Here is a 24,118-nt window from a genome sequence, read left to right on the forward strand (position 1 = left end):
ATATTTAAGAAAATAAAATTGCATTTTTATTATTAATTTAAAAAATTGATTATTTCACAGTTTCACCTTTATTACTGGAATTTTCATTTTGACTCTTATTATGGTCATAATCTACTCCCATTCTTCTCTTACCTTACTTAATGCTTTGAAAAATCTTTTTTCTATTATTATCATTCTCTAATTGCATTTTACTTTCAAATTATGACTTCTAAATAGCCCTCAATCTGTAAGTGGCTTGAAAATATAGGTTTAAAAAATATACACTAAATGAAATACAGTATGTTTGAAAGAATTAATAATATATACAAATAAAGCTATTAATTATGAAACTATGACCCTTGAAAGTCAAAAGCAGCAATTCTACATTATAATTTTAGTTTCTGAACATATATATTGACATGGAATTATAAATTCATTAAAACTTTCTCAAAAATTTACACACAGAATTTCAAAAGTCTGAAAACACAACATTAAGTTATGCCTGATCAGTACAATATCAAAGAAACTAAATGAAAAGTCGGGAAAATCAGGCAAAGACGCCAATGGTCAAACATGTCTCTCCAAAATAATACATCAGCAGAAACTAACTTTTCTTTAAAAATCATTCTCTTTAATCACTGTCTCATCAAAATTAGAATGACAGGGCCTTGCAACATCTCTCTTGCTTGGGGTGTTGACTGTTGGGAGGATAAAGAATGTTGATAAAAGGTAGTGGTCAGAGGGTATCCAGGAACCTGTACTTTCCACTCAATTTTGTTGTGAGCCTAAAACTGCTCTTGAAAAAATAAAGTCTATTAATAATAATAATAATTTAAAAACTGAACTTGCCAAAATATAACTCTAGACATTTGGGTTGTTATTTAACAATAATAAGGTCATGGCAAGGGATCTATGTTCTGAAATGTGTGGAAATGCTAAAGCTAAAGCAATTTTTTGTGTTCCAAAAGAATGCTTTCCATTAATATATAAATTATAGATAAATTCTTAACCTTAACAAAAGAATGGCAGATCTGGGAAGCTTCAGAGAATACTGAAATACATTCAAAAAGAGTTCAGAAAAAAATTTTTGAATGCAAATGACTAAAAGTGTTCAAAATTAGTTTCACACTAAAATATGAATTGGTTTTGGCTGTAAAGATAGTTTTTTGTTGTTGTTACAAATAAGAAAAAGAAAACATGTGATTAAGTGTTCCAATTTAATGTACTTGTTTGCATGTGCAATTTTTGGTGACTCAGCTATGCAAACAAACAAATACATTTATATGGCTTAATTATCTATATTTCTTAATGAAATAGGGAGATGTAAAGAAAAAAAAGTCAAAAAAAACAAAACAAAACAAAATTCTGACTGACTGCTTCAGTAACCTTATTTACTCCTGCCCCTTTCCTCCCCAGCTAGGATGGAAAATGGAGAAATAAGAAGAGAGGCAATAAAGAAAGACATAAATATGGAAGCAACCTAAATATCCATCAACAAATGAATAAATAATAAAAATGTGATAGGTTATTTATTCATAAAAAAGAAGGAACTCCTGTCATTTGCAACTATATGGATAGACCTTAAGGGCATTATGCTAAGAAATAAGTCAGAGAAAGAAAGACAAATACCGTGTGAGCATCCTAATATGTGAAATCTAAAAAACAAACAAAAACTCTGAACTAGATACAGAGAACAGAGAACAGAGGTGGGAAATGGTAGTGGGTGAAATGGGTGAAAGTAATCAACAGATACAAACTTCAAGTTATAAAAACATAAATCATGGGATGTAATGTACAGCATGGTGATTATTGGTTAATAATAATACTGTATGGTGTATTTTAAAAGCTGCTTAGAGAGTAGATCTTAAAAATTCTCATTATGAGGGGGCAAAAAGGTAATTATGTGTGGAAATGCATATTAACTAGATTTACTTTACTGATCAGTTCACAATGTATTCATATATTGATGCCTGTCTATACACCTGAAACTAATGTTACATGTCAATTATATCTCATTTTTAAAATAAGAAGAAAAAGGGAAGAGATCCAAGAAAAGAAGAAAAAGAACAACTGCTTTCTTCTTTCCCAGCACTGGCAATAACAAGGGAAGAAGCAAGGAGAAAAAGAAAAGAATATTCCTTAACATTCATGTTTCATGTCCCTTCTCCTACCCCAACCCTCATCATGACTGAGTTAAAGTTGCATATTCCATGTTCCTACCATGTGATACAGTTCAGGGTCTGAGAAGAAATCCTTCCTTCTGGGAGGGTTGGTGTTGAAAGGGAATGATAAGAGATATATAGGTCGAACACAAAACGCATTTAGCGTTCCACCAAAGAAACTCTGAATGTGTTTTCACATAGTCATAAACTAACCTTACATTCTACAGTGCTATGCTTTAGAAACATTATGAGAGTTAAGTCTTTTGTAGATCACCCTGGAATCCACAAGCCCTTTAACATTGTTTCTGCAAAAATTAATGTATAAATTAAATTCATTATAATTTATATATAATTCATATGTGAATATAATAAACATAATCTAAATAAACACATTTAATTTAAAAATCCATTTACAAATTGAGAATTATCTAAATATTTACAAACTATAGTAAAGATACTTATCTTCCCCACAAGAAGCCAGTGTCAGCTAGAGCCAGAACAATGATAAGGTGTTCAGAAAGGAATCAGGACCATGGTGATGGAAAACAGAAAAGCTTTCAGTTCAGCAAAACAATGAAAAATACTGCTCTAGGAAGGAAAGCCAAGACTGCTCTATAAAAGGAGAATGTAATCTACCTGTGGAGATAAACAAGGACCTTGGCCTAGGAATATTTTAGAGTCCACTGGATAAAGAGAATTCACACTGCCGATGAAGGGTCAAGACTAAGCTACATTCTGTTTCTGCTACATGCATCTGACTTGCTTTTCATAGTGCATTCTCTTCTAAATCCTCATCCTTGATTTTTTTTTATTATCATAAATAGGAGTTGCCCAAGTGCCAGAGTTTTGAAGGTTGAATAAATGTAGTGAGAAAGGCTGTAGCCTATGAGGCTGGAGCCTTAAGATACTGTGCCAACCCTTCAAGTGGTAGCCAAAATAAAATCTGGAAGATATGTAAAAATCTAGTGCATACAACATACTCAAGTACTCTTTTCTTGTTTTGGTAATTTACTGGTATACAATATTTCTTAAAAATGGTTTCTATTTTATTGCTGGGTACACATCTTATCTCGGCAAATGCATTTATGAACACATATGCAAACCTTCTCTTTCACATGTACATATATACAAATACAATTAAGCATTAAAACTTCAATATTTCACATTTTTAACTACAAGACCTGTATTTTTCCCCCTAGTTCCCAATATGTCCACTTAAATAGAAAGAAGCAACAGTGGAAAAGGAATTAAAATTCATCCTTGCATTTCCTGTAGTGGTAGTTTTTGAGCAATTATGGCCATAATGGACCCATACGATCTGATTTATCGCCTCTGTGCCTATTTTCACCTATTAGTGCACAAACAAAAAAATGACCTCTAGGGTAACATGGTGATATCTAATTAAATGGCTTTCTGTCTGTAATCTAGTCAAACTGTAGCATAAATTTCACTGAAGAAACTGATGTATGTTTAGACCCTGTATTTTAAACAATAGCATAATTTGCCTTGATAATGGCAAACATATTTCCACTTTTTTGTGCCTTCCTAAAGGGCTTTCAGGAATTTATTACTCCACTTTAAAAAAAGACAAGACTGGTTAAGTTGGAGAATACCATCATCTTTTTTTTTTGGACATACAGCCTTCTAGATTCCCTGCGAGGAACAATGGCAACTGCTATCAACATTCTATTTCACAGTGAATCATCGTACTTTTGCATTTTCTCTATAGATACCATAGAGACAACTGGAACTATCAAATATACTAAAGGAGCTACCATTTTCGTTGCAGTTTGTAGGAAGAAGAAAATAGAGAGCAGATTTTGTTTTACACCAATACATATGCTTGTTTGGGGCAAAGAAGCAGCTTTTTGTTTCCCATTCTGTGGTTAACTTCTAGAAAGGTGATAGTAATCTTCTTACACAGATGTGCGCCCACTACAACAACTTCTAGGTAGGAGGAGGGTTATAAAAAGAACAAGAAAGCAAATAAAAAATAAGGTATGAGAGAAAGTAAAGTGATGGAAAAAACTGAGAAGGTCATGGTAAATAAAATTAACTTCCAGTAGAATTTTTAAAGAATAAAATGAAGCAGTCAAGAAGGAATAATAAAACAAATAATCTTGCAAGAAAATTAACTTCTAGAATATAGAAATATCTAGAGTTGGATCAATACTACAGGATTCTTTACTAAGACTTTTAGAAGAAAATGTTTAAGTCCCTATATTATAGTTGTTCTATTCCTGTATGCAAGTATACCTGCTAAAGAGTTCAAAAATCAAGAACATTAAGGAATATTTGGAAGCAGTTGTGAACAGAAACACAAAATGTATTAATAATTGAAACATGTATTTCCTACTGTCCTATTGTGTTGAAATAAAACTTAAAGCTAATTCAACATTTAAATAAATTTTCATCCATACGTGTAACATAAGGGCTCTGTTTTCCTATTGACTGCCATTCATGGATAGTAAATGAAAAGCTAAAGGTGATCCAACAGCTCTTTATTCCATGCCACTATAATATTATTTACTAAATTTAGAAGTTACAGCACCTTAAGTACAAAGAAGGGGACAACACTAACAATCCTCTAATCTGAAGAGTGTTTTGTTTCTTACCGTGTCTTTTCCACCTGTGACCTCTTATTGACATGCTGGTTACTGCATTTCTTGATATTCTAGAGGAAGTTGGTGTGATCTCAACTTGAATACACCTTGTACCCTCCTTACTAGATCTCATGGCACCGTGAGGCAATGAAGCTTGTATTGCATTGGCAACCTAAGAAGGAAAAATATAGTTTAAGACTGTCATTGAATAGATGTATTATTATATTCAGATAAAACAAGATGCTAAATTTTAACAGGTTTTTAAAAAGAATAATTCCTCCAAGATATATCATAAGATGATACATAAATCCTTTAAATTAAGAAGGACAAAATTCACAGTTAAAAATATATGTAATGAAATTTAAAATTCCAAAAATATTAAATTATATTTCCTAATGCTAATTAATAAATGCAGTTCTAGCATGTTAATGAGAACATTCTTACATATGAAAAGGACTATCAGGCTAAGAAGTTAGCTTAATGAAAATTTCAAATTATGTATACCTTTTTCAAGTATAAAAGTTTTCTATTACAACAGGAGCATGAATCATTGAGTATTAATAATATATTAATGTACTACAAATGGCTTCTTAATTTATAGTTTTAAGCTGAGAAATTTTAATTTACATAAATAAGTGAGGCACCTACCAGCAATGGCTCTGGATATAATTCTAGCTGGGCTCTGTATATAATATCATCCAATGCTTTTTGAGCTAGATCCCATTCTCCATTGTAACTATAAAATTAAGTATAATTATTTTAAATTAATTCTATATAAATTAAGATATAATGAGAAACTATTTATCTTTAATGAGGAAAATAATTGATCATATTAGCACACTTCTTAGCATTCTACCCTCATTAAAAATGTATTTTTAAAGCTTTGAATTCCTTTCAATTATATCTGAAAGTCTATTAACAGAAAATTTTATAGATATGCATTTCTTCTCTAAAGAACATGTCTATTTATAAAACATCTACCCAAAAAGCTAGGCAATTTCAAAGCATTTTATGCTTTCAAAGCAAGTCAGAGCATAATAAATTATATACCTTGGAATAATGTTCAGAACACTTTATGGTCAAATTACTCTGTAACTCCCAGTTTTTAATGAAAATCTACAACTACTGTGGCTTGCAGTATCACAAGTAGTTATTTCTTTGCATTCACATAGTCAGTTAGAAGTGTATATGATATATGCTACACATATCACAGAGATATTAGAGGAAAAATTATGTGTGGACTAACTTTCAAAGATATGGCCAAACCATTCCCAAAAATTGGCTCACTAATGGAATGGACAGAGAAATAATGGCTTTCTCATACGATAACAAAATAAAGGAGTGTGAATACATCAAGAGTACAAGTGAGGCCTAAAAAATGGAAAGAGCATTGCTCTCACCCTAAACACAAGATAAAGCCACGTAATCTAAAAAGTCATAACTTCTCATGAATGCAACAAGGAGCTATGGTCACAGGGCAACCAAGTAGCCCAAAGCTCAACAGCAGTCAAGTGCCCTTGAAGAGACTCAGGCCACACAATGCAGGTGGGTAAGAGAAATTCAGCTAAACTTTTCAACAAATTCCTAAAAGCCAAGTGTGGGCCAGACAAGAGTACAGACACTCTGGAAGTAGATACAAGGGGATTCATACCCACTCATTAGCTCTTCTTCACAAACCACGTTTAGGCACTCATAAGAAAAGCTAAGCACAAAGCAGGGGACCAGAGAAAGCTGCTCTTGGCAGTGCAGGCCTGAAGGAAGAGTGGCCACCACAGCCAAAAAGGCACCAAGGTCCAGCCAAACCCTTTCAGTAGGACAAAAGTTTAAAGACTTTGGGGAAAGACCAGCAAACCATTTCACCCTGAGGGTCGAGGAAAAGACCAACTCTGGCTGTGAGGGGGCGAAAAAGAAAAAACCTCTACCTGTAGGGAAGAGTCAGGATCACTGAGGAACTCCTACCCTGATAAGCAAGGACACAGGGCCTGCTTAGAAATGAGACTAGACCAGAACAACAGAAAATACCACTTCCTCCTCCCCACCATCCCGAACCAGGCTAGTACATATCTAGAAACATGCAACAGCACTCTACTGCTAGAGGTGAGGGAAGAACATGGAGAGAGACCCTCTCTGAGGTCCAGACACACCGGGAAAGCTGAAAGCTGAGGCTAGAGCAAGAATATTGAGGAGAAACTCTCCAGCTGTAAGTACCAGGTAACATAAAAGGAATCTGAAGTAGGTGGTGCGATATAGGTAACCATAGCAACAATGAAATCCAGTCCCAGCTCACTCCTCTCTATAATAACTCTACTAGTATACTATAAAAGAGGCATATCCATTTCTAGGCTTAAATAATATTTACCTCAATCTCTACTGTCCTACTCGTGAACAAAAGGATGGTCAAATATTACAAAGCACACAAAAAGCAAAAGGCAAAACAACTCACTGTCAAGAGACAAAGAACAACAGAACCAAATTTAAATGCTACAGTTACTGGGGAAAATAAAATAACTAAGATTAATATATTAAGGTCTCTAGTGGAAAAGAGGGGCAACATGCATGAATAGATGGATAGTTCAGCAGAGATAGGGACTATAAGAAAAAGCCAAATGAAAAGGCTAAAAATAAAGAATGCTCTCAGTGCACTTATTAGTAGACTTAACACAGTCAAGGAAAAGAATCGAGGAACATGAAGACAGATCAACAGAAATTACTCAATCAGAAACACAGCAAAAAAGAGAAAAAGCAAAATAGATCAGAACATTCAAGAGCTTTGGAGCAATATTACTGGTCTAACACGAGTCAACAAAATTTTTCTTAAAGGGCCAGATAATAAATGTTTTAGGTTCATGGGGTCAGCTCTGTCACTGTAACACAAAAGCAGCCACAGACAATATATAAATGAATGTCACTGCATTTCAATAAAACTTTTTTTTTTTTTAAGGGAGCAGATCAGATTTGGTCCAAAGATCATAAATTCTTCCTTCAGTTAAGAAGCCCATAATCAGGACTTCCCTGGCAGCCTAGTGGTTAAGACTCCATGCTTCCCCAAAGCAGGGGATGTGGGTTGGTCAGGGAACTAAGGTTCCAGAAGCTGTGTGGTGTGGCCAAAAGGAAAAAAAAAAAAAGGAAGAAGTTTATAATCTACTGGGGAAAATTAGGGTATCAAGTGAATATAATATATATAGTAAGAGAAATAGAAACGTAAAAGATTGGGTTCAAGGAAAAGTATTAACACCTAAAGCAACAAACAAGATATCATTGATTTTAGAAATTAGTAGCATATTCATAATAAACTTTGTGATGAAAGAGGCTTTAAGATGTTTTTCAATAATTAAAATTTCTGGAAACGGAAAAAAGATACTCATTAGGGAAAAATGCTATTTGGAAATTACAGCAAAAAAATTAAGTAATGACAAAAGAAACTGTGAGTGTATTTACGTATCAATAATTTTCATTCTGTCTTTCAATTAAAGATGACAAAGTGTTTTAGTTGGTTATATATTCTTTAGAATATTAAAAGATTTATTTTAAATGATAAAACTTATTAGGATATTGATTCATATTTTCACAAAAATGTTGATTATTTATTGAGATTATAATGCAGTAACAATAAAATAAGACTATAATTTTCCAAAGAGATCAAAGGTTAACTCTGTATATGAAATAAACTTACAAGGCAAAATAAATTCCTGTTAACATCTGCACCATGAATCCTGAAGAAACTGGTACCCTGCTACTTATACCTTTGTATTTTCTTACTTGTTGTCGAGGATATCCACAAACACAGATTCTAGAAAGACCAAAATAAATATATTTGCAAAATTAGTAAAAATATAGATAATATATTTTGTAACATCTGTAAGTTAACAATGTACAAGGTATGCTCTCATTACAAACCAAATAGCAATGAAACAAGGAATCTTTCAAAATAGAACATTTGTCTATAATATTTTCTTGAGTAAGTTAGACTGGAAAAATATGTAGAAAGCTAGAGGTATGTTAAAATATAGTAAATGAACCAGATTCTCATAGTTAGTTCACTAATTCTGTTCAATCATTATTACTGATCGTATTATTAATGATTTTTGGTTATCATAAAAAACATGAAACTCAGTGTTATTTAGCATGAATAGATCAGTGATATGATCCTCTATTCCTGACAAAGTTCTTGACATAAACTGCAGGCTCCAAAAAATTATTCTAAAATTATACTCAAACTTCATATAGTACATCTTAATAAATTTCAGATAGACTGAAAAATTTGTTAAAATACCATAAATAAAACATAAAATATTAGTCTTCACATGTCTAAACATGACACCAAAGGTAGAATCTTACAGACCAATAGATTTTACTAACATTTTTAAAAGAAACTACAAGAAGTATTAATCTTAGTAAAGAATACTTAAAGAGTATTTAGTTTAGTAAATACAAAGCCACATCAAAGTCTAACCCTGGGGACCAATTATATATATCATTCAGAGAATAATATGAAATAAACATGTTTTGAAAGTCAATTTAAATGACAGGGAAAAAATTATAAACCCATGTATCCTATCCCATTTTATAACAAACAAGTAGTTGAAAGGCATGTATCACTGTAAAATAATCATATACAAGGACACAGAGTTTTCTATTTTCTTCTCTATATTTATATGTATTTTCTAAATTTTCTATGATCCACATGCACTGCTTTTAAATAAACACTAAGCTTCTATCTCTAATAAAATTGGAAACCAGTTGTTTTCTCATAATATGGTGTGACTGATACAACACAGCCCTCACTTTTTTTTTGCTTTATTATCTGATTTAATATTTACTTTATTATTCTTTCTTGAGATATAGCCATATTATTTTAAAGATATACCATAAAATGTTTGGATATTTGTATATATGGCATAATGATCACATAGTAAGTCTAGTTAACATCCATCACACACAGTTACAAATTTTTTCCTTGTGGTAAGAACTTTTAAGATTTATTCTCTTTGCAACTTTTAAATATGCAGTACAGTACTAACTGCAGTCACTATGATGTATATTACATCCCCAGACTTACTTATTTCATAACTGGAAGTTTCTACACTTTCACTCCCTTCACTCATTTTGCTCACCTCTCACCACCACCCACATCACCTCTTACTAGCACAACCTTCACTTAATACGGTACTAGAAAACAGCCTGTAATTTACCCCTCCACTCAATTACTACTTGGAACTTAATATTCCGTCTACTCAATGAACCTAAGCCTTCACTTAAACATGTCCGGGTATGCCACAGACAATTTAAAAAAATCCCCACTTGAGGATATCATTTATTCAAAGCAACTTTAAAGAATAAATATAAATTCATTCGATATTGACAGGATCTTAAAATTCTTTAGAACCAAGAGTAAGAGGGAGCAGGGATACTTAAAAACGGAATGTTTCCTTCCCCTCAAAATTTGTATGTTAAAGCCCTAATTCCCCAATATTGACGGTTTTGAATGTGGGACACCCTGAGGGTAACTAGGTCATGAGGGTGGGGACCATTACTGGATTAGTGACTTTATATAAAGAGGAAGAGAGGCCAGAGGATGCTCAGCCATCTGAAGGTGGTCGGTCACCTGTAAGGTAGGAACAGGGCCTTTGCCTAGAACTAAATCTAGCATCTTCACCTTGGATTTCCGAGCCTCCAGAACTATTGTTTAAGCCACTCAATCTACAGTATTTTGTTGTAGCAGCCTGAGAGAAGCTCAGAAAAATCAGCTCTTCATGAAATAAAAACTCAAATTTTGTTTTATATTATAAAAACTTATACACAAATAAGAAAAGAGACTCCTCTTATTACCTAAAGAAGCAAACTTAGAAAAATTTCTTCTTACACTTTACACCTTTATAATAGGGATGGTAGTAAATAACTGAGAACCACTATATGAAAGATAAGATTTCTCAATTCATTTATTCATTCAATAAATACTTATTAAGGATTTATATTGTGTCAGACACTAGGGATATAGATAAAAGATATAGGTCCCACAGGGATTCATAATCGAATCAAAAAGACTGTAGTAAACAAATATTTGCAATGACTAAGATGACAGAGGTAGCAAAAGGAGAGAGAAGTAAATGCTAGTGGAAGAAGGAGAGGGACAAAGAAAGTTTCCCAGAAAGAGATTTCTTTGAACTACGTGTGTGTTCTTAGTCGCTTAGTCATGTCCAGCTCTTTGCGACCCCATGGACTGCAGCCCGCCAGGCTCCTCTGTCCATGGGGATTCTCCAGGCAAGAACACTGGACAGGTTGCCATGCCCTCCTCCAGGGGATCTTCCCAACCTAGGGACTGAACCCACATCTCTGGCATTGGAGGCAGATTCTTTACCACTGAGCCACCAGGGAAGCCCTAGGTGAAAATATAGTAAAGGGCAAAACCAGAGAAAGATGAAACAGTGTGATATTGAGGAGACTGGTAGGATTTTAGTAGGAATAGAATGCTAGGACACTAAAAAGTAAGAGAAGCTAGCTAGTTAGGAGTCAGAGCATTTTATAACCTGCTACGCTTTATCATGAAGGCAATGGGAAGCAACTAAGATTTTTGTTTTGTTGCTTTAAGCAAGGGTTTGACATGATCAGATTGGTCTTTTGATATCACTCAGGTTCTCTTGGGAGACTAGAGAGGAGAGTGTCCAAATATCCCATGAGTGAGAGGAAGGGAGCCTGAACTAAAGAAGTAATTGTGGGGAGAAGGAGAATCCATGGGACTGGAGTCACATCAATTAAGTATCAACAGGGACTGAGAAGGAAAGAATAAGAGAAGTGTGTAATTAGCCCTACATTTAGTTTGGACAGCTGACTGGCTGGCAGCCATTAAATCAGTTTGGACAAATATTATATACTGTTTTGAAAGATGCTAAGTTTCAGATGTGTTTATTTTTAGGTATATGATACAGGTGTCACTTTTGTCTGTCATGCTCTCTCTTCCACCTCCGATATCTTCCATTAATGATCCCTCTATCTCTCTTACCTTTAGGAACTAGTCTTCCCCTATAAAATCAAGTACAGCCATGTGATTATGGTGAGGTTGCCAATAAAACTGCCTGTGACAAGAGATCACTACTCTAAGATCTATTTTTCCCTTCTTCCTTCTAATAATGTACATAAAGGCACACACCCCTCCGCACTTCCCAACCAGCTCTAGCTAGAACAATGGCCACCTGATGAAGCCTATATTCTCTAGCCTTCCTAGCATAAGTCTGATCATGTGACTAGTTCTAGACAACGGTTTGTTAACTGAAGTGGTGCAACTTCTGAGTTGTACCCTTAAAAAGCAGCTGCATGCCTTCCACTCTCTCCCTACTTTCAGGATAGAAGGCAGATGTAATAGCAGTGATCCATCATCATACAGACAAGAGGGACATTGAAGAGAATGCAGAATCCCAAGAAAGAAGGAGCATGAACACTTTAGAAACAGAGCCAATCTGCCCTCAGGCCATCTATTAGCTTGGGATTTTATGTGAAAGAAAGTGAATAGCTACTTCCTTTAAGTTACCGTTATTTCTCTTAAAACAGTCCAACCAATATTTAAACTGATACATACAGTATTCTTCCAATAATACTGCTACACAACTTGGCCCTAGAAGGGTTTATTCAAGCCTCAGACAGCATAATCAGAAACTCTGGCTGGACTGTTTTTCACAGTGAACCTGGGAGAGATGTTCTTTTTCTGAGTTCACTAAAGGTAGACAATGTCAGTTTTTAGCTGTCTGTGGTCACTGCTCTTACCACACAAAAGAAGCCTATTGTCAGAAAAAAAATGTACAATGCCAACAGCTGATAACCTAACATCATTTAAGCCTCTGAATCCAGCTGACCCTGAGGTCAGTTCCATCTCTGCTTTTCCCAAGCTGTTGTTGTTCAGCCCCCCAGTCATGTCTGACTCATTGCAATCTCATGGATGGCAGCATGCCAGGCCTCCCTGTCCCTCACCATCTCCTGAAGTTTGTCCACGTTCATGTCCTTTACATCAGTGATGCCATCCAGCCACCTCATCCTCTGATGCCCTTTTCTCCTTCTGCCTTCAATCTTTCCCAGCATCAGGGTCTTTTCCAAAACGTCAGCTGTTCTCACCAGATGACCAAAATATTGAAGCTTCAGCTTCAGCATCAGTCCTTCCAACAAATATTCAGGGTTGATTTCCCTTAAGATTTACTAGTTTGATCTCCTTGCTGTCCAAGGGACTTCCAGAAGTCTTCTCTAAGTACTAGGAGCCAAAAACTTTCCCAATGATATCATGCAGTTTTATGCAGATATCAGTCAGTTACAAGAGAAAGAATTCTAACTTTCATTAAGATATTTATGGGACATTTCAGTGAAGATGTTTACTGAATCAGATACATAGGTTTAGAAATCAGGAAGGAAAGTATATGGTTTAGAAAAGAAAATATGGTCAGAAATCATTTACTGTTATTATTACAGAGTTTGGTTTTTTTTTAAACAACCTTGCCTTGGCTCTAGGATGGTCAATCAACTGGTAAATTTACTTTAGGTAAGAACTAAAGAGCCAGATCTCTCAATTTACACAAGATATAGGAATCTAGGTCCTCTCATTTTCTCTACTAGCTACCTAAGGAGACAAGCAGTCATGTATTACAGGGTTTATTTACTTCTTTATTCAGAAATGCAGACATAGTCTTAGTCCATTTGAGCTACTATAACAAAACACAACGGACTGAGTAGCTTATGAACAACAGAAATTCATTTCTCATAGTTCTGGAGGCTAAAATCACAAGATCGGGGTGCCAGCATGGTCAGGTGAGGGCCCTCTTCAAGGCTGCAGACTTCTTGCCATATCCTCACATGACAGAAGGGGAGGGGGAGACCGGTGGTATCTTTTGGCTAAGAATATTAACCCCATTCATGAGGAATCCTCATGAATGACCGAGGCACCTCTCAAAGGCCCAACCTCCCAGTACCATCACATTGGACATTAAGATTTCAACATAAGAATCTGGGGGTGGGTGGGAACACAAACATTCAGATCATAGCCATTAGGGGTTTTTGTTTGTTTTTTAGCTGATAGTTTTTAATAGCTACTAAAACTTTACACCAACTGCCGCAAGTGACTTCAAGAATTTTTCATTTATCAATGAAAGATTTTGAAAAAATTAAAACTTAATTATTTCCTTTAATTGTAACTGTACTTATCGGATCACAAATCTCAAGTGGAAGAGATCATCTTTCATTCATTTACTGAACAAATAGTTACTAAGTTTTACTGTATGCCAGGCCTTTCTCTTGAGGAGACTCTGAGCAGACAGCAGTGGAAAAAGTCAAAGTTCCTGACTTCATGATAGTCCACCAGTTGACAGGATATACCAAATGAACAAACAGGGTAATAACAGTGTTATAAGCACTAAAAGGAAATAAACTGGGGTGGGTGGGAAAGTGCTACTATAGAAAAGATGATAATGGAAGACCTCTCCAAGGAGGCGACATTGAGTCACATCCAAAATAATCTAGTCTTAACAGCTATAGCATTAACTGATAATGGCATCTCTTTACCTTCTCTTCTCCATTCTTTTTTTTTTAATACTTAAGAATTCTGATTTACTCTTCAGTACTCTGATTGCTCTCTTCAAGGATATTCTTTTTGCACAGATTTTATTTTATTTTCACTGAATTTACGTAAGATATATAACAAAGCAAAAACCAACAATAAAGCTACATGTCACATGAGTGCTTGACTCCTCTAATCATTAGAGGGTTATCCTGAAGTTATCTGATTTTCCTTTACAAATCCAAAACATAAGAATTCGACCTTACAAAAGAGCAGCTGAGTGACCTAACCCCTACTGCGGTATTAAACTTACTCTATGGTCACATCTTGAGAAACCTGTATGCAAGTCAGGAAGCAACAATTAGAACTGGACATGGAACAACAGACTGGTTCCAAACAGGAAAAGGAGTATGTCAAGGCTGTATATTGTCACCCTGCTTATTTAACTTATATGCAGAGTACATCATCAGAAACACTGAGCTGGAGGAAGCACAAGCTGGAATCAAGACTGCCGGGAGAAATATCAATAACCTCAGATATGCAGATGACACCACCCTTATGGCAGAAAGTGAAGAGGAACTAAAAAGCCTCTTGATGAAAGTGAAAGAGGAGAGTGAAAAAGTTGGCTTAAAGCTTAACATTCAGAAAACTAAGATCATGGCATCTGATCCCATCACCTCATGGGAAATAGATGGGGAGACAGCGGAAACAGTGTCAGACTTTATTTTTGGGGGCTGCAAAATCATTGCAGATGGTGATTTCAGCCATGAAATTAAAAGACGCTTACCCCTTGGAAGGAAAGTTATGACCAACATAGATAGCATATTAAAAAGCAGAGACATTACTTTGCCAACAAAGGTCTGTCTGGTCAAGGCTATGGTTTTTCCAGTGGTCATGTATGGATGTGAGAGTTGGACGGTGAAGAAAGCTGAGCGCTGAAAAATTGATGCTTTTGAACTGTGGTGTTGGAGAAGACTCTTGAGAGTCCCTTGGACTGCAAGGAGATCCAACCAGTCCATCCTGAAGGAGATCAGTCCTGGGTGTTCATTGGAAGGACTGACTGATGCTAAAGCTGAAACTCCAATACTTTGGCCACCTCATGCGAAGAGTTGACTCGTTGGAAAAGACCCTGATGCTGGGAGGGATTGGGGGCAGGAGGAGAAGGGGACAACAGAGGATGAGATGACTGGATGGCATCACTGACTCGATGGGCATGAGTTTGAGTAAACTCCGGGAGTTGGTGATGGACAGGGAGGCCTGGCGTGCTGCGATTCATGGGATCACAAAGAGTCGGACACAACTGAGCGAATGAACTGAACTGATGGTCACATATGGGCTTCCCTGGTGGTTCAATGGTAAAGAATCCACCTGCCTGGTGGACTACAGTTCACAGGGCTGCAAAAGGTGGACACGACTGAGCGACTAAACAACAACATGGTCACATATAGATACCTCCCAAATTCATAATAAACCATGAAAAAATTAAATTCCTTTTGGAAGGCATATTTTGTCAACATATTTTGGGGAGAAGATCTAAGTATCAATTTGTAAGTGAGGAAAATTACTGCCATGATTCTCATTCTCTGTTGAGAGACACTACTATTTCATTCTTAGACTGAAAGAAAACCTGTGAGATTGTTGTCAATATACTGAATTACAGACCACAAAATGATTAGAAAGTCCAATTCCAGTGGGACTGACTGGAGAGACTATTTATTTAGAACTTAAAGTAGGAAAAAAATAGATTACTACCATCATTAGCTCATAAGACCAGTGAGAAGAAATTAGTTAGAAAAAAGGGAAACAATAATTTTTCTATTTTTTTAACTTGAGAAATATTTAAAATTCTGTCCAGTTCTATTCCATATCTATTTGAATAAAACATATACCATGACATAAAACTAACCAATTTCAAAACCTCTTCCTTTTCTGCTCTGCTTTTTAAATAGTGAGGAGAGTGGAGGTGAGAAGGCCAGGAGAGCAGAAAAGTGGAAGAATAAGAGAGAAAAGAGAAAATGGAAGAATTACCTATACAGCAATGAGCACTTTTCTTTTCTCATGCTTCTGCTCTTTGAAATTAGGAACCTAGTAAAGGCTGCATCTTCTCTCATTTTCCTAAAGAGAGTACCATATACAAAACTAGTACTGAAGTTGTTGGAGGAAAGATTATTTCAAATGGGTTGTAAAGGAATGATTTAGAAAGATAGGAAGGTTTACAAATTAAATAATAAGCCATGAAAAGTCAATCGTAGGTTCCTTCAACAAGGAATGACCTAGTATAAGGTATGCTCTAGAACGAATTTTAACTTCAAACAGGTGGGGAAAAAGAAAGAGCGTCTGTGCATCTATAGTGAAAATGCGTGTTCATCACTGGGGCACAATACATAATAGCTGTCCTTTACTGAATGATAACAAAGTGGCATACACTGTGCTAGGAGCCTGTTAGACCTCTATCTTTTTATCAGTCACAAAAATTAATCCACAGGATGGTGTCTTTGCACAAGGGTGTCCTTAACAGATAGAAAACAAGAAGAAATCTATTAGGTGATCAGAAGGCTGAGTCAGAAATGAGGAATGTTCATACAGGAAAAGACACACAGATCAAGAACCCCTAGCAGTACATATTCAGGTTACTCAGTGAGGTGACTCACCACGTGAACAACATCAGGACAGTTGCTTAGACAACGGGGGAGAGTTTAACTTACAGCTTAGTATAGTTTCATATTCAAAATTTATATTCAACATCTAAAGGCAAGGTAGGCCATTTATTAAACACACTTGTATTAAAAGAGATGCTCAAAGAAAAGAAAAATATTTTCACAAATTTACAAGACTTAGGAATGTACTAATAAAACTTATCTGTAGAATTGGTGGCTATGTTGCTTTTAGGAGGGTCATATGTAGTATTTGCAGGAGATGTAGTTTAAATTCCTGGGTCGGAAAGATCCCCTGGAGAAGGACATGGCAACTTACTCTTAGCAACTAAACAATAACAATGTAATATTTAGTATTAGTAGAAGATAAAAACTTGTTGACTAAAATTCATTCAATCTAGCCTCCTTTCAGATCTCCCCTTCCAGTGGTCTGTGCACACTACGTATGAGGAAAACACAAGCATCAAACTGGCCATCAATCTGAATCAAGAAGCAAAGCTTATGGTTAACTGAACAGATTTTTGCCCAGTAGAATAGATAAGTGGAGGGTGGAAAGCGTCCAGGATTGTTTTAATTCCACAACTCATTATAATCAGAAAGTTAAAAATAGAATGGAACACATCTGTCACCGAACCTAGCTCATATATTCCAAGAAATTTTTATGGCTGTATTATGAATCTGTTCTCCTAGATAGACTAGTCAATCATTTTGCATAACCATTAACAACCAAATGAAGCAGCAACCTGAAACAACTGCCACAGGGTCAAGACAACTTGATTAGCCATAGCACAGTGTGATTACTTTATTTTATTCTTCAGGAAAACCTGGATCAGGACTGAGGTCAACAGGAAACTCTTATACTTTAACTACATAATCACTTAAAACTTATTTATCACCTCAGTTCTATAACCAATTTCCCTTCCCTAGCTAGGACTAGGCTTTGCTTGATTAGATGCTGTGTGCTTAGTCACTCAGTTGTGTCTGACTTAGCAACGCCATGGACTGTAGCCTGTCAGGCTCCTCTATCCATGGGCATTCTCCAGGTAAGAATACTGGAATGGGTTTCCATGCCCTCCCCCAAGGGATCTTCCCAACCTAGGGATCGAACACAGGTCTCCTGCATTGCAGGTGGATTCTTGACTGTCTGAGCCACCAGGGAAGCCCATCCTAGTGCTTTCTAACTTTTATCTATACATCTTTAAAAAATGTACACCTTAATTAGAATAGCTGATAAATGACTAAGGAAATGAGGAATTAAGAGAAGTAGATTTGAAATCATACAATAATAGAGACTCTAAAACAAAAACAAAAGCAAACTAAAAAAGATGGAAATGATAAGTCTGATAGAGATCCTATTATGAATGTTCTGTGCCATTAGAGTTAGCATTGTTAAATAGTTTTAAGTCTTTTGAATTACATAAATCTCTTTCCTCCTTCATTTTCTTATAGCTGGTGAATATACACTTGAGTTTTCTTGTAGCACAGAGTTAACCTAATACATTTCTACTAAAATATTCTTTGGCCAGTATCCTGTAGACAGTTTTAAAGTAATCTGTGTTTCTCTTTGTTTTCAAAATCAGCCCCTACTTGTATTTTTAAAAACGGTTATCTAATTTCCTGCTTCGGTAAACTTGATATACTAGCTATTTTCTACCCAGAAGATAAAAGTAATTTTTTAGAAAACAGTCCACTGGAGTTAAACAGGACCAGCAACATGTTTTTTTCCCTAACTTTGTCATCAGTAATTTCGGTAAAATATCAACAGTGGATCTTATTTAGGAGGATGTAGTAGAACATCTGTATGCACACACACACACATCCCTGGGTCCTACCACCTAAGACCCTGCTTTAGATTTAGAGTAGTGTGTTTTAAGTTCCACAAGTGAAAGTTCCAGCATCGAGTTACTCCTTAAACCAGTGTTTCTGAAGTGTTGGTTCTTACACTCATCTTAGTATGTAACATTTTCACTGGGCCATACTGAAATGAGAAATGAAAAGTGCTAAACTTCCCACTTTTAACTTATAAACTGTTGTCCTAGCCTTCCACTCTACCCCTTTTGGGTGTAAAAATATTCTCTTTTCATTAAATGATGTTGATGGAAGATATTTATACCACAATGACTTGACAAAAGAAAAAGTTGGCAACACCATGTAAATACCCACTTCAACTTTTCTGAAATTTTATAGATCTGTGAAATTCAAAAACCCTGGGCACTTCTGCCTTTAAAATATTTAAAACAAGAAGCATATTAGGAAGAGTCAGTAATTGAGAGTGACGGCACACTGGTATCATCCTCCAAGGGGCAGGCAATGAAATTATGCTTCTCTATGCAACCTCCCTCTTATTAACTGCCCAAAGCTACATTTTCTAAGTAAGTTTGCCAAATATAAAATTATTTTACAAGTTCCTGAATTGTAAACTTTCCCTTATTTACTTGAATTACAAAGGGCATTTTCTCTGTCTTGATTTTCTTTTGTTTTTCTTAAAAAAAAAAAAAAAAAAAAAAAAGGCAGGGTCTTCCCAGTGGTTCAGTGGTTAGGACTCGGTACTTTCACTGCTGAGGGCGTGGGTTCAGTCCTGAATGGGGAACTAAGATCTCACAAGCCTCACAGCACAGCCAAAAAAAAGGTAACATGTTCAACACAGAAAATTTAGAGAATGACAGAAAATCACACAGGAAAAAAATTAAAATAAACTATAATTCCACCAAGTAGACATAGCTACTGTTAATACTCTGGTCATATTCAGTCAATGTTGAAATCACACCATATATACTATCATTAAATACTCTTTTAAATCAGAATTCTTAAATATTTGCATATATTAATACCCAACAGTCATCATAATTTACTTAACCAAGTTCTTGGCTAAATATTTTTTTAACAAGAAAAGTTTAAAAACCAGTATCTCAAAAAAAATAAAAAATAAAAATAAAAACCAGTATCTCCTACTTATTTCTTGGTACCAAATTAGAACACAATAAAAATAACTAACTAGATAAGATAGACAAATAAAAAGCAAACAAAACAGAAACCATGTCAAAAACTGAAAGGTCATAACAGTTCCATACTTTTAACTGTATAGTATAAGCCTTTTCTAATCAAAATTTTCCATTGAATCGTTATTCAGTTTTATCCTCTTTGTTGTGTTTTTTATGACTTCATTGTGTCTTTAGAGAGCTTTCTGTATGTTGACTAGGTGGAGCTTCATAACTTATTTAGTGTTTCAAACAAATGATTAAACAAAAAATAATGTAGATATGTAACAAACAAGCAATACTTCAACACTAAAAACATTTGAATTTACCTTGAACAAATTTGACACAGTGATTGAAGAGAAACACGAGGCATATAGGTTAAGGCAGCATTGTAACACAACAAAAGGAATGTCAACACTTCAAACCTAAAAACAAACCAAAAGAGTATTTACAAATCTTGAGAATTCCAAGAAGTCAGTTATAATTAAGCAAGCACTGGGGAGGGATATTGTGTTACAGAACAGACCTGTCCAATATAATCACACCAACAAGAATACAAAACCAAAAGGAAAAAGAAGTAACAGTCATACAAAAATTACCTTAACAATTCAATGCGCCAGATGACATCTAAAACAAAATTTAAGTGACATATAGGGAAGATGGGGTGTCTCTCTTGTATGAAATGACTCAACATTTTAAAACTTGTTATACACAACTCATTAAACATTATTTATAAATCTACTGACATAATTTCTTTAGAAGTCTGCATGGTAGATTAGTAGGTCATGTCTCCACAGCATACCTATTCTGTGCTGTCAGCATCTCTCTTTGGGGGTGAGGTCCACTGTACACAACTCTTGACAAACCATGCTGGGACAGGGCACTCTCCGTCAGGGCCATGGACCCAATGCTGGAAGGCTACAGACAAGACACGTGAATAAAGAAAAGCCATTCTGTCTAAGGTGTGGCATTTAGAATACATATACCAACATATCTATTTAGAATGACTGCTATAAACATCATATATCTCAGAAATATTCAGATTGCCTACTAAGCATTCTGCTCAAAGATTTAACAAATGACTAAAAACAAACCACAAATAGAAATGCAAAATAGTTTAACTTCAAAAATTCTACCCCAGAAATACATAATTCACACACACACACATAAAATCTAATCTTATTCGTCAGATAAAGGGAAAAATATTCAAAGTTAATACTTTTAATAGATCATTTACAATCAGGTTTTAGTTTAAACTTTAATGATTTTGATTTCCCATTTACTTTGGGAATAGCAAAATACTTTGTGTGAAATTTTATACTTTTTAAGGTACTAGCAAACTGATCAAATTTTTCACCTCAATAACCAACCAAACCCTAATTTACAGCAACTGCAAGTCTTAGGACTAATAAACTTACTTTGATAAAAATGTAACTTACTTCATGATATACAGATGGTTTGGATAAAGATGGAATCGTAAAACTCAATACTTTACTATGTCCCTGTTTGTCAACTATTTCCTACAAACAAAAGAAAGTGAAAGAAAATGTCTCATAACATTTATTTTTTACACATAAATTTAAATATTTATTTACACATAAATTGTTAGTGAAGGAAAAAAAAGACCTGAAAAGAAAGGAATTTTAAAGTCAACTAAAATCTTAAATTATGATAATCCATTATTCATAAACATTAGGAGTTAACCTTCTCCTTAAAATGTAAGTAACATAGTTTTAAGGCTGAAATGTAGATGTCTTAATTATCATTGATTTTCCTCATGTAAAAAGTTCCATTTTCTAAATCAATTAACACAGTCCTGAAACATATTACAAAATGATCCTTAAATTATTTTTCCATTTAAAAAAGTACAAACCTTGAGTTATGTATCTAGAATATTTAATATAATATTAATATTATATATGAACATTATCAGTAATGCAAACTATATATTAAATCCATGGTGTGAGCTTTGGAAACAGTCCAGATTTTATATAATTATTAGTGGTAGATCTTAATTTAAATCTTTTCTCCAAACTTCTTGTGAAAGTCACAATAATTTATAGACAGTAGCTTTTAAGTTTAAAAAATTAAAAATTTAACACTGATATTTTCAAATATTTCCATAAAAGAATTTAAATGGTCTGATTTTTAAATGGTCTCCAATCAGTAAAAATGTATATTTACATAATTGTATGTCTGGCCATACAGCCTTTAGCCTCCATAAGGTTATTTTGGGGAGAATGAGCAATGAGTCATCTGAAGCAATAAAAAAAACAAACATTAGCTCTACTAAAATGAAAAATAGTTGCTATTATGTATTCATTTTTGCTGATATTAGGCTTTTAAAACATTTTGTTAACTCCATTAAATACAAACCAAATTGTAAACCCCTAGAAGAAGAGCTTCAATGCATCCACTGCTGTGCACATTTCTGCTGGCGGAGACGGCGAGGTAGCACCAAATCAGTTCTGGAAGAAACTGCAGCGTAAATCGAAGCAACTGCTCCTCTCCACTGCGATAGAATTCAAAGAGCTGGTGACAGACAGGTTCCAACAACTGGAAGAAAGACAAAACATCGACTAAAGGATTGGACTGTATTTGAATGACACTGATATATAAAACATAAAGCATTTTCCTGATTGATAATTACTGAAATATGCAACCATTTCCATTTTTGGCAGCAAGACTATTCACAGCTAACCTAGTTAGTAAACCAGGAATTCTAGTGGAAGGCCAAACTGCAAAGTTAAGTGTATACACAAGTACTCTGCAAAGTTTAAAACATTCTGTAACTCTCAAGTAGCATTGTTATTAAAACTGTATCTTTTTTTTAAACTGTATCTTTTTAACGTCCTAAAATAAATTTTCTTCCTTAATATCCTTTCTTCCAGATAAAACATGCTAATATACAAATGACTGGCTACTGAGTTGGAGAAATTGAAATGGGAATCTTAGGTAGTTACTGTCACCTGGACTTCCTGAGCTTATAATTAGGTAGCATCTGACTCTAATGACTGGTATGTAGAGTAGCTGAATAATATAAAGCCCCTAGATCTAGTTTCTTACTGTAACTATGATTAATTGCCCCTAGATAATCTAAACACCTCTGTCATTTTGTTTTAGACGTGATTTGGACTTACTGATAACCATTTTTCTCCCAACACCCCCACAGGTATTCATTTAATAGAGATGAGTGTATCTTTAAAGCATATACAATAATCACACACAGGTCACTCACAAATATGTCAAGAGATTCACAGGGCTATTTTTCAAACAGGCTATTATTATACTTTCAGTGAACAGGAGTTCATTCACTTCCTCAACTTAGGCAATAGATTTAGATCAGCTTAGGAAACAGATTTTCTACTGCAAATAATTGGAATGAACAAAAACTGATTTAAAGTGGATGCCTTGATTTCAAAAAAGTTCAATATGTAAAGTAAGCTTGATAAAATTAAAGTCAGAATTATTTATGCAAGGTAAAGAAAAAGTTGTACTTCAATAAACATCAACAAAAAAAATAAACATTGATAAAATTGGTCTTTCCTACTGAAATACTATCTTCTTACAGTTCAAGAACATTTTTCCATCCTCAAAATGGTTGTTAGAGGACAAGAGGTGTCCACTGTGGCACGGCAAAGGTAACGGGAAACAGAAGGGTTGGAGGCAAAGTAACGCCACTCAAAGACTGCGCGAAAAGTTTTTAGGGTAGGAATTAACTTAGAAGAACGAAGAGGGGGGTAGTGGAAGAAAGACTGTTATAGGAATGTTCAGCTTTCAGAATGGAATTTTTTAAATTTCTTTGTGGACCAGTGCCAATAATCTTGTAAATTATGGTGTGACATCGCTCATCTCTAAATACCCAGGCAATCTTTAATTAAATCAATTAATATAGTCTAACAAATATTTGCAAACTTATAAAACTTTATGCTGAAAATTTATTCAATAGTCTGCATGAGCACATAATTAATTTTAATTAAAACACTGCAAACTGTCTTTTAAATTCGTTTAACATCTAAAACAGAGTTTTGATTTATGAAAGCAGAACCAAACGAAGATAGACTCAAAAGGGATGAAGCAGTTACACACTGCAATAAGATTAGATGAAATTAAGGACGTCAAACCATTAGAGATAAATACCAATATTTATGCAGGGTTTTACACTTGCAAAGTACTTTCATATATGTAAACCCATGCAATTCCCACAATA

General features: G+C 34.7%; 1 protein-coding gene across 2 annotated transcripts in view; it reads right to left on the bottom strand.

Moving 5' to 3' along the window:
• The window catches only part of HYCC1 (hyccin PI4KA lipid kinase complex subunit 1), an 89,308-nt gene that overhangs the window by 15,252 nt on the left and 49,938 nt on the right, over window positions 1-24,118 (bottom strand). For both annotated transcript variants that reach the window (XM_065938985.1, XM_065938986.1), the window contains exons 4-10: window positions 22,285-22,464; window positions 21,348-21,428; window positions 20,711-20,826; window positions 20,238-20,333; window positions 8,418-8,534; window positions 5,393-5,480; window positions 4,757-4,916 (exon numbers count right to left, since the gene is read on the bottom strand). In XM_065938985.1, coding sequence (XP_065795057.1) covers window positions 4,757-4,916; window positions 5,393-5,480; window positions 8,418-8,534; window positions 20,238-20,333; window positions 20,711-20,826; window positions 21,348-21,428; window positions 22,285-22,464 — 838 coding nt within the window. The remainder of the gene's footprint in view (window positions 1-4,756; window positions 4,917-5,392; window positions 5,481-8,417; window positions 8,535-20,237; window positions 20,334-20,710; window positions 20,827-21,347; window positions 21,429-22,284; window positions 22,465-24,118) is intronic.

This window comes from Muntiacus reevesi, chromosome 6 (genome assembly GCF_963930625.1).
Source record: "Muntiacus reevesi chromosome 6, mMunRee1.1, whole genome shotgun sequence".
Lineage (NCBI taxonomy): Eukaryota > Metazoa > Chordata > Mammalia > Artiodactyla > Cervidae > Muntiacus > Muntiacus reevesi.